The following is a 14251-nucleotide window of genomic DNA, read 5'->3' as shown; positions in this document are numbered from 1 at the left end:
AAAGGAAAGGAAAAGAAGAAAGGGAAGAAGGGACTGTTTCTTTCATTTTTACATTTTTTGTATTTTTACTTATTTTTTAAAATTTTATTTAATTTTTTATATATTGCCAAGATATTCTCGAGATTTATCAACTTTTGAAAATCTCTCCGAGAAATACCCTCGCCGAGAAATTATCTTTAGCGATACAGGTGACTATGGTTTTAACGAAAGCATCATTTGGAGTGTTGGTTTGATGGATGAAGTAGAAAAAAAGATGTGTTCTGTTGTGTGGTAAACATAGTTCCTGATGTTAGAAAACAAAGGGTTTGATAATGAACCCATAAATGCACACTAAAGGTGCAAATACACAAACCCACTAAGGGGCAACCAAAAGCACATAAAGTGCTAAACCCATAAAGTGCTAAAATAATATCTCTTTATTATGAAAAATAGGGTAAAAATCCTTTTACAATGGAATTAAAACTCCCTCAAGAATGTCGAATTACAAGGGGGAGACCCCTATTTATAATACAAGAAAGGAGCCACATAGGGGGCTCCCAAAGGAGTCGTTGGGAGCCCCCAACGACTGTTTTGGGGAGCCTCCCTAGGTGGCGCATACCACAAGAAGAATAAAATAAAAAGAAGAAAAATAAAAATAATTACAATCATATTCCAAATGAAATATGCGTAAAAATGAGTGAAATGACTAAACTACCCCTACGGCTAAGAATAGAGAAATATATATTTTATATATATAATTAGGAAGATACATATATATATACCATATATATATGTATCATCCTTTATATATATAAAATATATATATGATTACAATGATTGAAGAATACATTTTAACACCTGATTGATGGGGTTTCCTACATGACTTATTTAGGAGCTCTCTTATTCTTTGGATAATTAAGAACTGATGTTTGAGATTGTTTGAGTGGGTTATGTTTAAAAACCATGAATACGAAAAGGGTGATGATGTGTTTTAGTGGACCTAGGAAAATGGTAAACAATAAATACTTGGGGGGATGCAATAAGTTTACATAGGAATGAATCGATAAACTGTACCAACAGCAAACCCTGTGTAGATGGGACGATGTTTGCTGTTGATGAGTTGCTTATATCAATGCAACATGTGCTTCACGTAGTTGCCAATGTACTAATTGAATAGAATCATGTTATTTAGATTTATTTTCTGGCTATAATGGAATCTAACTTGTTGATACTTTTGGTCATAGTCAAAGATATAGTGATACTTCGAAAATGTCATAGTATTATCACAACCTAGTGGGAAAGCAATTTTTAGAAGAAAAAATGGGAATATTCTGCCTTCTAAAAATTACAATATTATTGTGATAGTACCATAATGTCCCTTATTTATCTTATTTTTGACATGCTTCAAAATCTATTCTTTTTCTTCTTTTCCTATCTTTTATATTATTTCTTCATTATATTTTCTTATCTTTTGCTTTTCCCGAGTTTTGTAGGAAATCCTGTAACATCTCGATAATTTGACTCACCAAGATATATGCATACTCATTATTATGAGTTTCAAATATGCTGAAAGATTACAGAATTTCTTTCAATGAGTTATACATTATGTTGATTTTTTCAGTATGCATGTATGCATAGTAAAAAAATTGTGGTACTGACAGTCATAGATTTCTACAGGTTACGACTCCATTGCTAAAATTCATGGCAGAATTTGTACTAAACAAATCCCAGCGCCTAACTTTTGACTCATCATCTCCCAATGGCATCCTTCTATTTCGAGAGGTCAGCAAATTGCTTGTGGCATATGGATCAAGGGTTTTGACCCTTCCTGTCGGCACAGATGTCTATGCATACAGATACAAGGGAATGTGGATATGCTTGACTATTCTTACAAGGGGTATTGATATCGACTTTCAGAGTTAATGTTGTCGCATATTGCTTTGCTAAAATATTAGGTGGCTTCTACCATATGTAGATTAATGTTAGCTGATAACTGCAGTAGTTCATCTGTTGTTTTGTTTGTTCTGAATTATATTTTTTAATGCACTTTTTTGCCTTTTTCTTTGTGTGTGTTTGTGCTTGTGGGTGTGTGTGAAGGTGTTGACTCTGGGTTTGCTCGGTTTCTAAACTTGTTGAAGAAAGTTTACTGTGGTTATCCCTTGCTTACACCTGAATGATGCAATATAGATGTTTAAGTTGATAATCAATCTCTTGTAGTTTCTCTTTTAGGTTGTTTGTATTCTTATAACTCTTGAATATGTACCCTTCACTAGTAAAATAACTGAGGGGATCATGATTTCTCTGTATTTTGATTTATGAATTGGTAAAGCACCCTTGTCAATGGAGTTTGTGGCAAATATGATGTACTCCTTAATACATATGAAAGAATATAACCCTTTAGATATGATGAGAAAATAGAAAGTATCTGTGATGTATATACATATAGGGCTGCACATGAGCCTGTCCGAGTCTGACCCTGTCTTGTTCGACTTATCACAGTTTGGGAAAACCAGCTTCAAGCTTGGAGCACTGCAGACTCAGCACTAGAGAGTGCCTCTCACCATCGCAGACTTGCCGATTGAGGTCACCCATGACCGCTCCAGACTTACTACTGGAGATTGCTTCTCAGTTCTTGCAAATGGAAATTGTCTCTCGCCCAATCGACTCCCTTCTCAAGTTGGTTTCAAAAAAACCCTTAATAAAAGTCACGATAGTTTTGTCCCTCATCCGTCATTCCTCATGTGAATCATTTGGGCTAAAAATTTCCACAAGAATGGAAATTGTCTCTCGCCCAATTGACTCCCTTCTCAAGTTGGTTTCAAAAAAACCCTTAATGAAGGACACAATAGTTTCGTCCGTCATCCCTCATGTGAATCATTTGGGCTAAAAATTTCCACAAGAATCGAGGGGACCATTGATTTATAGAAAAGCAACCGTCTAGGTATAATAACACAATTAATACGATTGTGTACTTTTTAAATTTTTTAATTAGTCAAAGCTTAAATAAGACTACAGATTCACTAATTAGAGCCTGCTCTTAGGCTCAAGCTCATTTCATTGAAATGAATTCGTGCCGACACTGGGCCGAATGAGCTGATGCTTGGCTCATTATTGAGCCCCGTATGCATGTTAGGAGGGCCACTGAACTTTTCCATTTTTCTAGTCATACTTTCATCTACATGGGAGCCTTCTTGAACTGGATAAGAGCATGCTGCCATCTCCAAGAATTGCACTCTTCTAACATATAGTTATACACTCTTATGTTGTAATCCAGATTAGAGTGCATGATTAATATATCATAAGGTCAGACATAGGAGAATATGACACATTTCTTTATGTTTAACAATCAAGTATAATTTGATCTGCAAAAGTCTGCACTCCAGGTGTTGTATTTCAGACTTCTGATGTTGCTTCTGTGGAAATAACATAATCAACTCAACATTTCCATTAAGTGAACCTAGGTCTAATTGTTAGTTATATCAATACTCAAGTCAATTCTTTTTTGTTAAGGCATCTTATTTAAACCCGGTTTACAATTGCCTTCCCTAGGATGCCAGCTGCCCATAAAAAACAAATTTGTTTGCTGAATTGATCGAGATTTCTTAAGCGTCTATGTGCTTCTTATTTGTTACGTAATCGTTTTTTTTGTGCTTATGAATGTATGCTGAATCTAAAATATCAATGCAGCATTAGCTGGAAACTATGTCAATTTTGGTGTTTTCGAATTATATGGAGATAGAGCTCTCTCAGATGCTCTTGATATATCTCTGAAGATGGCATTATCAATTCCACTTCCTGATATACTAGCATTCCCAAAGGTATGATGCCTTGCTGATATATATTATCTTCTGAGCAAAATATTTTGGTGAATTTGGCTGATTCTAATACTCTTGCAATTTGGTTTGTAGAATAAATTTGTGAAGATAATAATAGTTTTGTCTAAAGTGCCAAGTGGATGTTAATGACATATTTTTGGAACTTCAATTATTAGAACACTTTGTGAAATAAAAAACCATCAGTGATAGAGTATCGTGTTTTAGCCTTCATGTGCTGTTTCATTTCTAAGTTGACAACTTGGGTCATGTCTTTTCACCCCTTTAGGAATTTGGATCATGCCTTTAATGCTTGCTATCTAAACCTATAATGGATTGACAAATTTCTTTCAATTTCTGGAAAGCCATCATTGCTGTGTGTAACTTGTGAAGAAAATGTGTCCATTATAATTACTTCCAGAAGAACTAGTTTAGAGGCCTATGATGAAAAATATGACTAGTGGACAATAGAGTTGACAGCAGACAGAGACTAAAAATATTGAAGGCATTATAATCCAAAATGGTTGCATTGGACTATTTGTCTTCACCTTAGGTACTTATCCCTCAACTACCTTTCGATCAATGTTCAGCATGATCTTTTTTGCTAGGATCACAACTTGGATCATGTTTATGGAAAATCTGTGTCTTACCTGCAGCAACTCAGAACTTTGTGAATTAAATAAACAAGTGATAATATCTGGGGATGTGAGAAAATAGATGAGCAAATTAAGTATACCTACCAGAAATACAAACCTAACCCATAATGACGTACTGGAAATAAGGTTGTCAACGGGTCAGATCAGGGCTGGGTCAGGGTTGACCTTGATCTTCCCATATAAGCAATAACCGGTTTGGGTTCACATCATTGTCAGGTTAGGCATGAACAAAACAATACCTAACCAAATATTTTTTTCATATTCCCAAACCTGAACCCGGTTGGCTTATTAACGGGTTGGGTCAGCATCTGGTAGTTTTTCAAAATTTGTGTTTATATTTCATATATTTATTTTTTCATTTGATATGACAAACAAGATGTGTTGGTGTAGTGGTCAGCTGTTAGGTTGTTGCATACAAGGTTCAAGGTTTGAGTTTTGGCATTGTTATTTTGCCTTTTTCTTGTGTATGTAAATATATTTGGATCACTAGGTTACACCAGGTCGGTTACCCTGACCCGTCTCTTTACAACCTGCCCATATCTGGATCCGTACCCGACTAAGTTTTAACCCTTTGTCCCAAACTCATTTTTTTTATTCTAATCTTTGTTTTTGTTACCAAACCAGGGATCACCGATCTGGGTCGGATGGGTACCCGACCTATGGTCTGACCCCTTGACAGCTCTAACCGGAAAATACAACATTTACACTTTGCAAAGATGTAAGGTGCCATTCTGGGATTCCATTTCCTTGTACCATGACCAGATTGAACCCTTGCTTCCATCATCTCTTCTAACTGATATTCCAATATCTTGGTCATTTATCCTCACATTTCCTCTAAAAAAAGACAAGGTACCCTAAATAAATAATTGTTCTGATAGAACCTTCTATCGAGGGTTGACTGTTGATGTACAATCCAAGCTTCATTATTAATTCCTTTACCCTTGGTTTTGATATTCTCTTTATTAAAAATGACCATTATATTAGTATTAGCTTAGCTAATAATGAAGATCTTATCAACAATTCGATTAGATCCCATAGAATCATAGTTGGCAAACCTGGTGAATCATCTTGGGCATCACGCGAGTTGACCCAGATCGGACCCTAGATGTGTTGCCGATTCAGGATCACCGATCTGGATGGCCTTTATGTGTTTTTTGACATGCATCTCAAGATTTTAATGCACAATGCTCATGTAAAGGTACTTGTTATAAAGAATTAAATATTGTTAAATCATAAATGTTAACATTATGTAGAGTTGTATGCTAGTATAGCTTAATACTTGATATCATGTGCTAAATTTAGTGATTATTCAACCTTAAGTTTGATTATTTTCATGTCGTATTTGTGTAATAACACTGAAAATTATGGAGTCCTAACTCGTCCGAGTCACTGAGTCAACTCGCAAGTCAAGAGACGGGTGATCCGAGTCCAAGACACGAGTTTGCTGGGAATTCTTTGGCTTTGGGATGCAAGAATCAAGTAAGTCTCTATGATGAAAAAACTATCTCTTGTTTCAACACCCCCCAAGACAACATTCTTTTTCATGCCTTTCAACCAATCAATACGTCCTCAGAGAGCGGCTTTTGCTAAAACTCAAGCGGTTTCCTGAAAATTAGCTTCTTATATGAAACTTTTGAGTATTCAAAGATGCCCTTGTTATTCCTAATAAGACGGTTTGGTAACAAATGACTTCTTCCAAAGCACGACCTGCTCATTCTGCTCTCCACAATTCAATTAGTTCTCCGGGTAGAGAAACAATAGACATTCCATCTTCTGAAACCAACACTTTTGATGTTATTTGTCATACAATAATCTCTTTATTCCTATTATGAATCTGTAACCCCATGGGATCGACAAACCTTTCTAAACTTACTAACAAAAGAAATACGATTTTGTGCTATGGTGAGTTCAACACCATTCAGGAATCCCCAAGGAATTCCAAGATTTTTTGTTATATGTTCGTTCCAACATTCAACTGTTTTTTCTAGGTTCATTGACATTGAATCCCCATGGGATCGATATACTCAAGACCAATTCGTTGTTGTTTCCTTGCAGATATTTTTCTTTCTAGCCACACAATTATTAATATCCCTATTGTGATTCCCAATACATGAGTGAAAATAGGTATAAGTAACCATATGAACCTATAGACCTCTTTTGAGGATTCCGATATGAAAAAAGAATTGATAGCTTGTGCTTCTTCAATTATCATTTCAATGATCAACTTCTCTCATAATGATATCTATACTACCTAGTATTGCTATCTCATCTGCCAATTTCATTCTTTTAACTAGCTGAGAGAGAATTTGAAAATTGCTGAAACCGGGTGAATGGATTTCCATCGAACAGTATGATATCTCACACCGAGTAAATCCTTAACCCTTCCTCTTAATAATACTACAAAATGTTCTTGTAAATTATGGCCAATATCAGGTATATAAGCAATGATTTCAAATCCAGAGGTTAATTATACTTTGGCAATTTTATATAAGAGTTTGGTTTTTCGGGCTGATAGTGGAAAAATTGATAGATAAGTCACCCGTAGGCCCTACTCACTCTACAAAACCACGTGGGGTGAATTATCAATTCTTTCATTTTGGTAGTTTTTGGAGTTACATTTTTTATACTTATTTGCACAAATACCTCTATGATTCCCCAACGTATAAATATAGAGCTCCATCTAAGCATATCTTGTCTTGGTACAAAAATGGGATCCCCAATGGCTGGCGTCAAGAGATTCGTATGAGAAAACATAAGTAAACGAGCTTTTGCTTGAGCTTCCAAAGATAAAGGTACATGAACATCCATGTGATCTCCATCGAAGTCTGCATTGAATCTCTTACAAACCAATAGATGTACACAAATAACTCGTCCCTCCACCAAAATAGGTTGGAAGGCCTGTGTGCCTAATCTATTTAAAGTAGGTGCTCTATTTAGCAATACAGGATTCCCCTGCATTACTTCTCGAAGTATTTCCCATGCAATGGTTCTTTTTCTTGAATTTTACTTTTAGCCAGCCCTATGTTGGAAGCAAGATTTTGTCTAATTATACCACAAATTACAATTGTTTGAAAAAACTCTATTGGTATTTCTCAAGGTAATTCACATTGATGCAATGAAAGTGAAGGGCCTACCACAATTACAAAACATGTTTACCAAGTAGAGTCTTGAGAAGTCTTCCCTTTTTGCCTTCAATTGCATTTGGAAACGACTTGCTCCCGGTGGACCATTCGAAGCATTTTGTTTCTGAACAAAAGAACCGTTTTCAAGTAGTGTTCTCTCGATTACGTATTAATCAACATTTGATTGATTGCTGCAAGGTTCTCAACAAGCAAGATTTGTCTAAGTCACTTCATTTCTTTTTGTCCAAGTCACTTCTCCTTTTTGTCTAAGTCACTTTTTTCTTTGTGAGTATCAGGAATATCCCCATTCATAGGTTTGAGATCCACATCTATGAATTGAAAGGTCTAAATGATCAACTCTACAATTAGTTGTTAGAATCAATAGGTGTTCAAATCGTTCATTTGAATAAATTGAAACCTTTCTTATTGGATGATCATCATACTTTCCAAAGATAAAAATTCTTGATCAATGGAGCAACAATATCAACATTTTCATTCATTAAGATTCCAAAGTGGATGATTGACTCACTCCATACTAGGAATAATCACATGAAATTCTTTGATAACACCAATTCCTATTTCTCAATGATCTTGCACAATCGGGACAATTGGCTGAATCCCGTGAAACCATTTCATAGAAGTTCATTAATATCTTCTTTTTATAAAGCAAATCTACTTCGATTATTGAATAATCCACATCACTTTTGCTTCTATTCTAACAAAAGATTCTCTTTTTATGCGAAAAAAACCCTTATTGATAATTATGATCTTGCATATGGACAATATGGGCAATTCATCCATATCTCGTTCACAGAAAAATAATCTTTATGTCCAGTTGATTGAGGGTCCATCCATATGTTAATGCTAAGAATAATATCACTAGAGATATAACCATCTTGACAACTAGACCTAAGGTTTCTTCATCAACTAACCCATATATTATTGATTAAATCCTTTGACTAGATGCACATTATATCTTTGAATGCTCCTGTTGGATTTAGATGAATATATCTTAGAATTACTTTTCATGCTGTTTGATTTTGCATTAGTAATTCTGGCATGAAAGTTACTTGGTTTCATGGACTTGAAATGTGTTATTCCATTCTCTTACTTTTCATAAGTCTTTCACCAGTTGTTGAAATTGTTATGACCTGGTTGGTGTATAAAAAGTGAAGATGCCGGCATTTTCATCTTTTACTGTAGGAAATGCTGATTCTATTATTTTATTTCTTGGGATAATAAAGTGAAATAGAGAAGATTGTTTTTCATCATCTTGCTTGAAATTTGTGTGGCTGTGCTTTCACATTTTTTTTTTGGTTTTCTGATGGCACACATGATCTTTGATTATCTACATCAAAAGCCAAAAAAGATTGCTTAAATCTTGTTGGAGCTAACACGGTCCTCTAGATGATGGGATGGATTTTGGAAAATAATGAAAAAGTTCTAAATTCTCCTGTTTGTTTAACTTGTTTGGCATGGAGAAACCTTTTGAGTGTTATTGTTCATGATCCTGGCTTTATTTACAGCTGCATATGCTTTTCTGAGAGTTTCTGACAATCTACCTTAGTGAATTTCAGTTTGTTAGAGAGATTTCAATCTTCAGTTACAAATACTTGCAATTGTTGGAAACTTCTTGCCATGATGTACTTTAAATTGGTTTTTTTCATTGGAGTGAATGGCTGTGCAAGCTGTTATTGAAGTTTTTTTTTTGTTATATCATACTTTTTCTTTTATCTTCATGCTGGACGGGAAGCAAGTTATACGTTTAATGATTCTATCAATTGGAGGTGGAACCTTGAATGAAATTAGTTAGGTGCTTTTGTGAATGTACATTCACACTGAAATGTTCTGCTGCTCCAGCTTGCACGAGCTTACTATGCATTCTTGGACATCCTCTTCAGCGGTCATATTGCTGTTATTATTAATCTGGATAGAAGCACCTTCGTGCACTTTGTTGGATCTCTTGAATCTGGTCTAAAGAGTTTGGATTCCAGCATCTCATCACAGGTGGGCCACTTAAAATTTAGGTTGTCTCATTTGTGTGTGTGTGTGTTCCATTTCCATTTTGGATTGATAATGATCTTGTACTTATTCCGGCAAAGATGGATGGGGTGGTGGTGTACAAAATTTACTTCATAGAATAGGATTGATGCCTAAATTTTTCTAAAATCAACTATTGTCACTCCTTTCAGTTATTATGTTTTGGATCCGGAAATATTCATTCTCTGTAACGGATTCTGTGGTTCCTTTTCCCAAACTGTCCTGTCAGTGTGCATCTGCTGTGGATAGCTTGGCAGCTTTCTACTTCAACAATATAACGGTTGGGGAAGCACCCACATCCCCAGTTGCTATGAATCTTGCTCGACATATTGCCGAATGTCCTACATTGTTTCCAGAGGTACTTCCTTTTTCCTTCTGATTTTCTGTTTCAAAAATTGCCGTAATTAGTTTCACAGAATAGATTCAGCTTATTTTTCCTATCATAGCTATACACTATTTGTTTTGGCACCTTACATCTGCAGGTTCTGTTGATTGCACCTCGTTCATATGTTGTTTGTGAGAGATATCTGTCATTATCAATTATGTTTCCTGACTGAGGACATGGTATTGCATGTAGTTAGTGTTATTGCCAAATATCATTCTGTGTGAATTTGGTTTCATTCATTTATCTTTGACAAAAGGGAACGAGGCAGAGGTGTCTATCCTTTCCCCTGTCTGGAGCAGTGTTTTAGAATCACTGACCCAACTCAGGTTTATTTTAGTTTATTTATGTTTCTTTCTTTTGTTGTTTAATGTCTTTACATTTTTGTGTGGATGGTAGTCCCATCATCATGGTACCTTATCCTATACTTCCTTTATTTTAGTCGTGAAAGGGTCTTTAGGGTAATGCACTGATCCAAACTAAAGGTCACAATCCATACCATACTAGTTTATTATAGAACAGTGCATAAGTTCGTTTACACCTTTATAACTGTAAGGAGCTTCCTCAATTAATTCACTTCCTAATTTGATTGAATTTAAATGATTTTTTTTTCTAATTACATTATCTAGTCAACTGTGAAAACTCAGTCGCTGTTTTATTTGAAGTTTCATCTATGGTTACACAGTTATTTTATTTTTTGTTAATTCTTACGGGGGATTTGATGTTCTTATATGGTTATGCAGTTATTAAGAACTTTATTTGAGATTCTTCTTTTTGAAGAATGTAGTCATCAGTGGAGTCTTAGCAGGCCAATGCTCAGCTTAATACTCATAAATGAACAGGTAATTATCTGTCCCCATAACTAGTTAGTTACTTACAAGCCTGAAATCTGTTTTTGGTACGTTTAAGATCAATACTAACATGGAAGTGATAAACTGAGTTCTATGATTCAAATAATCTCTAACTGAAGATCTAGGTTATGATGCATTTTGTTCATCCTGCTGCATCCGAATGCAGAATTTAAATCTCTGGGTGCAATTTTGTTCCAGAAATGTGTTGACATTGAGATTTATCAGTGTGTCATATATTTCATGGGCTATGAAGCTATGCGTGTCTATATATCCGAATGATTCTGTATTTGTTTGTAAAGTTGAGAAGTGGGCTACATGCTTGTTGCAATGTCTACCAGACTGGGATTCTTCAGTTTTCAATATATTATGTACTGCATCTTTTCCTATCACTAAGTTTTTACTAATTATTTTGCAGATGTTCAATGACTTGAAAGCACAGATTTTGACATCGCAGGTTAGCCTTACTTTCTTATTCATGTATTTCAAGTTCCATTTAGGTTGGGGCCATGTGGCATACAGTTGAAAGTTTTATTGGATGCACTCATGTAAGCAGATGGGATAAGCTTCAGGATTCAAGTCCCACCTTGTCTCACTTTTCTAGGTTGGCGTGCCCAATGCAGACACCCCCTTAGTGTACTTCTGGCGGTGGAGAAAAAACATTAATGGTTCATATTTTTCCGTAGGGCTGGTAAATGAACCGAGTAGCTCATGACTAGGCATGGTTTGGCTCGTCATGAACTTGTTCTTGAACAGTTTGTACAGCTGGTGAGCCGAGCCACGAGCAGCTCGTTTAGCTTAAATGAGTTGGCCCCGAACACAGGGTATTCAGCTTGGCTCGTATATATAAAATATATAAAGTGTATGATATATATTTTAAGCATAATATGTAAGGAGAAGAATGCATTAGATATACATACAAATAGGATGCATGAAAAAAATATATAAAATATGAACTATTAATTGTAATATATAAAATATATAAATTTTAAGTGTAATATATAAAAAATTTATATTCCATGTATAAATAACATGGAATGTTTTTACATCAGCCAGCTTGTGTTCGCCTGAGTACGAGCTCAATTCATTGGTAAATGAGCCGGGCCCAAACAAGGCCTGTTCGGTTTGTTCAGCTCGTTTAACGCCCTATTTGTGTGTTAATTTTACTGCATGGTCCTCTTCTGCAGATGTTCGGTTTTTTAGTTCAGTGCACAGTAAGGTTCTATTATGCAGATCTTCAAAATGTTAGGGGGTTGTGCTTGTGGTTGGTAGTAATCTGATGAACCTTGAGAATCTTGAGTTACCATTGTAGGTTTTGCATGGTGTATTTTTGTAGATACTGTCAGGGCTTGTCGCTATGTTAGTAGACACATCAAATAGTCTAGAGACTAGACCTTCTCTGCTTATTTATACCTATCTTTTACTCAATTGTGCCTTCCGAGTCAAATTTTGTTTTGACTGACAAAATTTCGGTTTGGGCTTCTGTTGCCATACCTCTTTATCAGTCTCTTGACAGGGGTGAAGCTATCTTATCTTCTAAATTCTCACGGCACCCTTTAATACTCGCTAGTCTTTCATGCGTATTCATATGATCTAGGACATTATGCATGATAGTCAGATAGGTCGAGTGATTAACTCGGTGCATGACCATCTCACCTTGTTCATGTGCAGCCATCAGATCAGCAGCAACGTCTTGCCCTTTGTTTTGACAAGCTCATGGCTGATGTCACCCGAAGCTTGGATTCAAAGAACAGGGACAAATTCACGCAGAATCTTACTGTATTTAGACATGATTTTCGTGTTAAATAGTGTGTAATATAATTCTCAGTGGCTCCTATTCTTTGGTGGTGATGCTTAACCAATGTGGCAATGATACATGGCCGACCAAGATATCTTCACCTCCCCCTAATACAAGTGCATATTGTAAATAGGAACTTGATCACAAATGCTGACTTCTTGGATTACAGAGGGAGGATTTAGGGCCGAAAATCTTGGAAGACTTGGTTTTATTGCTTCTTGGAAGATGGGTATGCGAGGATTTGAGATTGCAAGAGATGATTGCTGGATGTTTTGCTGTTATTCAGGTTGCATAAGTTATGGTGGTCGTTTTTTCTTGGCAGGATATGCAAGGCAACAGTGAAAAATTCTTTTGCTCACTGCATCAGTATGAAGCAGTGAAAGAAATGTAAATGTTATCCATTGTTTTGTTCAGTATTGATATTCGGTTTTGTAAATTCTCGTGGTATATAAGCTTTAGCTTCATCCTCCTTCATGCATGCCTTTTTCTTCTGATATATCAAATTTTGGTTTGTGTGCGGAAATTCTCATTTGACAATTGCACTCTATGCATTTCTTGGACTGCTTTGTGAAATCCTCCTTGCCTGAGAAATTGGACCTGATTGTATGACAAAAATGGTCCTCAACAAGTAAAACAATATTAATTTTCGTTCTATAGACTTTTGGCTATTTCTGTTGGTTCTGTTTGGAAGAAGTATTGAAGACCAAAATATACAGGTGTTTGGGAACCACCGGAGTCTTCTTTTTGTGATGTAATGCACTCGATGTCTAGGGTATCTGGGTGGCCTTAGATTATGGATGGTGCTTTGCAAACGCTGCCTCTTCTGCTTTGGGTTTGGGCCTTAGATTGGGCTTTGATAGCTTTTCTGACTACAGGCCTGCCCTGCTTCGGAAAAGCCTCTTATCTGCCAGGTTTTGATTATGCCGTCCTTCACCAGCCAAGACAGGCCCAAGGGTGTGAGTTTAATCGCACCTTCTCACTTGGTTTTCCCTAGCTGTTCTGTTTTCATGCATAATGTCTCCATAGGATGTGCATGTATAGTCGATGGTGTGTTATGAGGCCGTGAAACAAATATTGCCGATGTTTTAAAGTTATTTCACCACGATATTTTCAAAAACTGATATTTCCTCAACGAACAATAGCTTTAAGTATCACTTATTTAAAAAAAATATATTAATGTTTCTTTTTTTTTATGAAAATATCATTTGAGGTTAATGCAATAAAACCATGTATATTAATATTTTAATGTTATTTTTCGTCGTAGTATATTTTATAGATTTTATAAACAGGTTCCAAGGGCATCCTTGACCTTATTCCTGAATTGATACTGTAGGATCGATTGTTTGTCCAACCTGGCCACCATTGTCTATAATCAGAAAAGTTACATGATTGGAGCCGACTATCTGCCTACAAAAGGCCATGAAAAGCTTGGTCATGGTTGGGATCCACAGCACAAGTAGAGCATTGATTCTTAGCACCAACCATATTCATGGCGACCAAGTTTATTGCGATTGGTAAATGGCGGCCAAATTTTCATGAGAATTTGAAATTGAGGTTTTCTCCTGTTTTTATTGGAAAAATAGCAGCAAAATTAAATAAATTAAAAAGCTGTAT

At 35.8% G+C, this 14251-nt stretch overlaps 1 protein-coding gene across 6 annotated transcripts in view; it reads left to right on the top strand.

Annotated features, from left to right (window-relative positions):
• Positions 1-13115, top strand: part of LOC149819643 (uncharacterized) — a 61577-nt gene extending 48462 nt beyond the window's left edge. For 4 of the 6 annotated variants that reach the window (XM_089983030.1, XM_089983029.1, XM_089983028.1 and 1 more), the window contains 7 exons: positions 1657-1876; positions 3667-3797; positions 9430-9576; positions 9839-9967; positions 10735-10833; positions 11258-11296; positions 12511-13115. In XM_089983030.1, the coding sequence (XP_089839156.1) occupies positions 1657-1876; positions 3667-3797; positions 9430-9576; positions 9839-9967; positions 10735-10833; positions 11258-11296; positions 12511-12648 (903 nt within the window). In that variant the 3' untranslated portion in view covers positions 12649-13115. Of the gene's footprint in view, positions 1-1656; positions 1877-3666; positions 3798-9429; positions 9577-9761; positions 9968-10734; positions 10834-11257; positions 11297-12510 lie in introns of those variants that run through there. The other 2 variants (XR_016426592.1, XM_089983031.1) reach the window with 2 other exon arrangements.
• Positions 13116-14251: the final 1136 nt, after the last annotated feature.

This window comes from Nuphar pumila, chromosome 12 (assembly GCF_984573655.1).
Source record: "Nuphar pumila chromosome 12, dmNupPumi1.hap1.1, whole genome shotgun sequence".
Lineage (NCBI taxonomy): Eukaryota > Viridiplantae > Streptophyta > Magnoliopsida > Nymphaeales > Nymphaeaceae > Nuphar > Nuphar pumila.
This window is presented reverse-complemented; position numbering and strand designations above follow the sequence as displayed.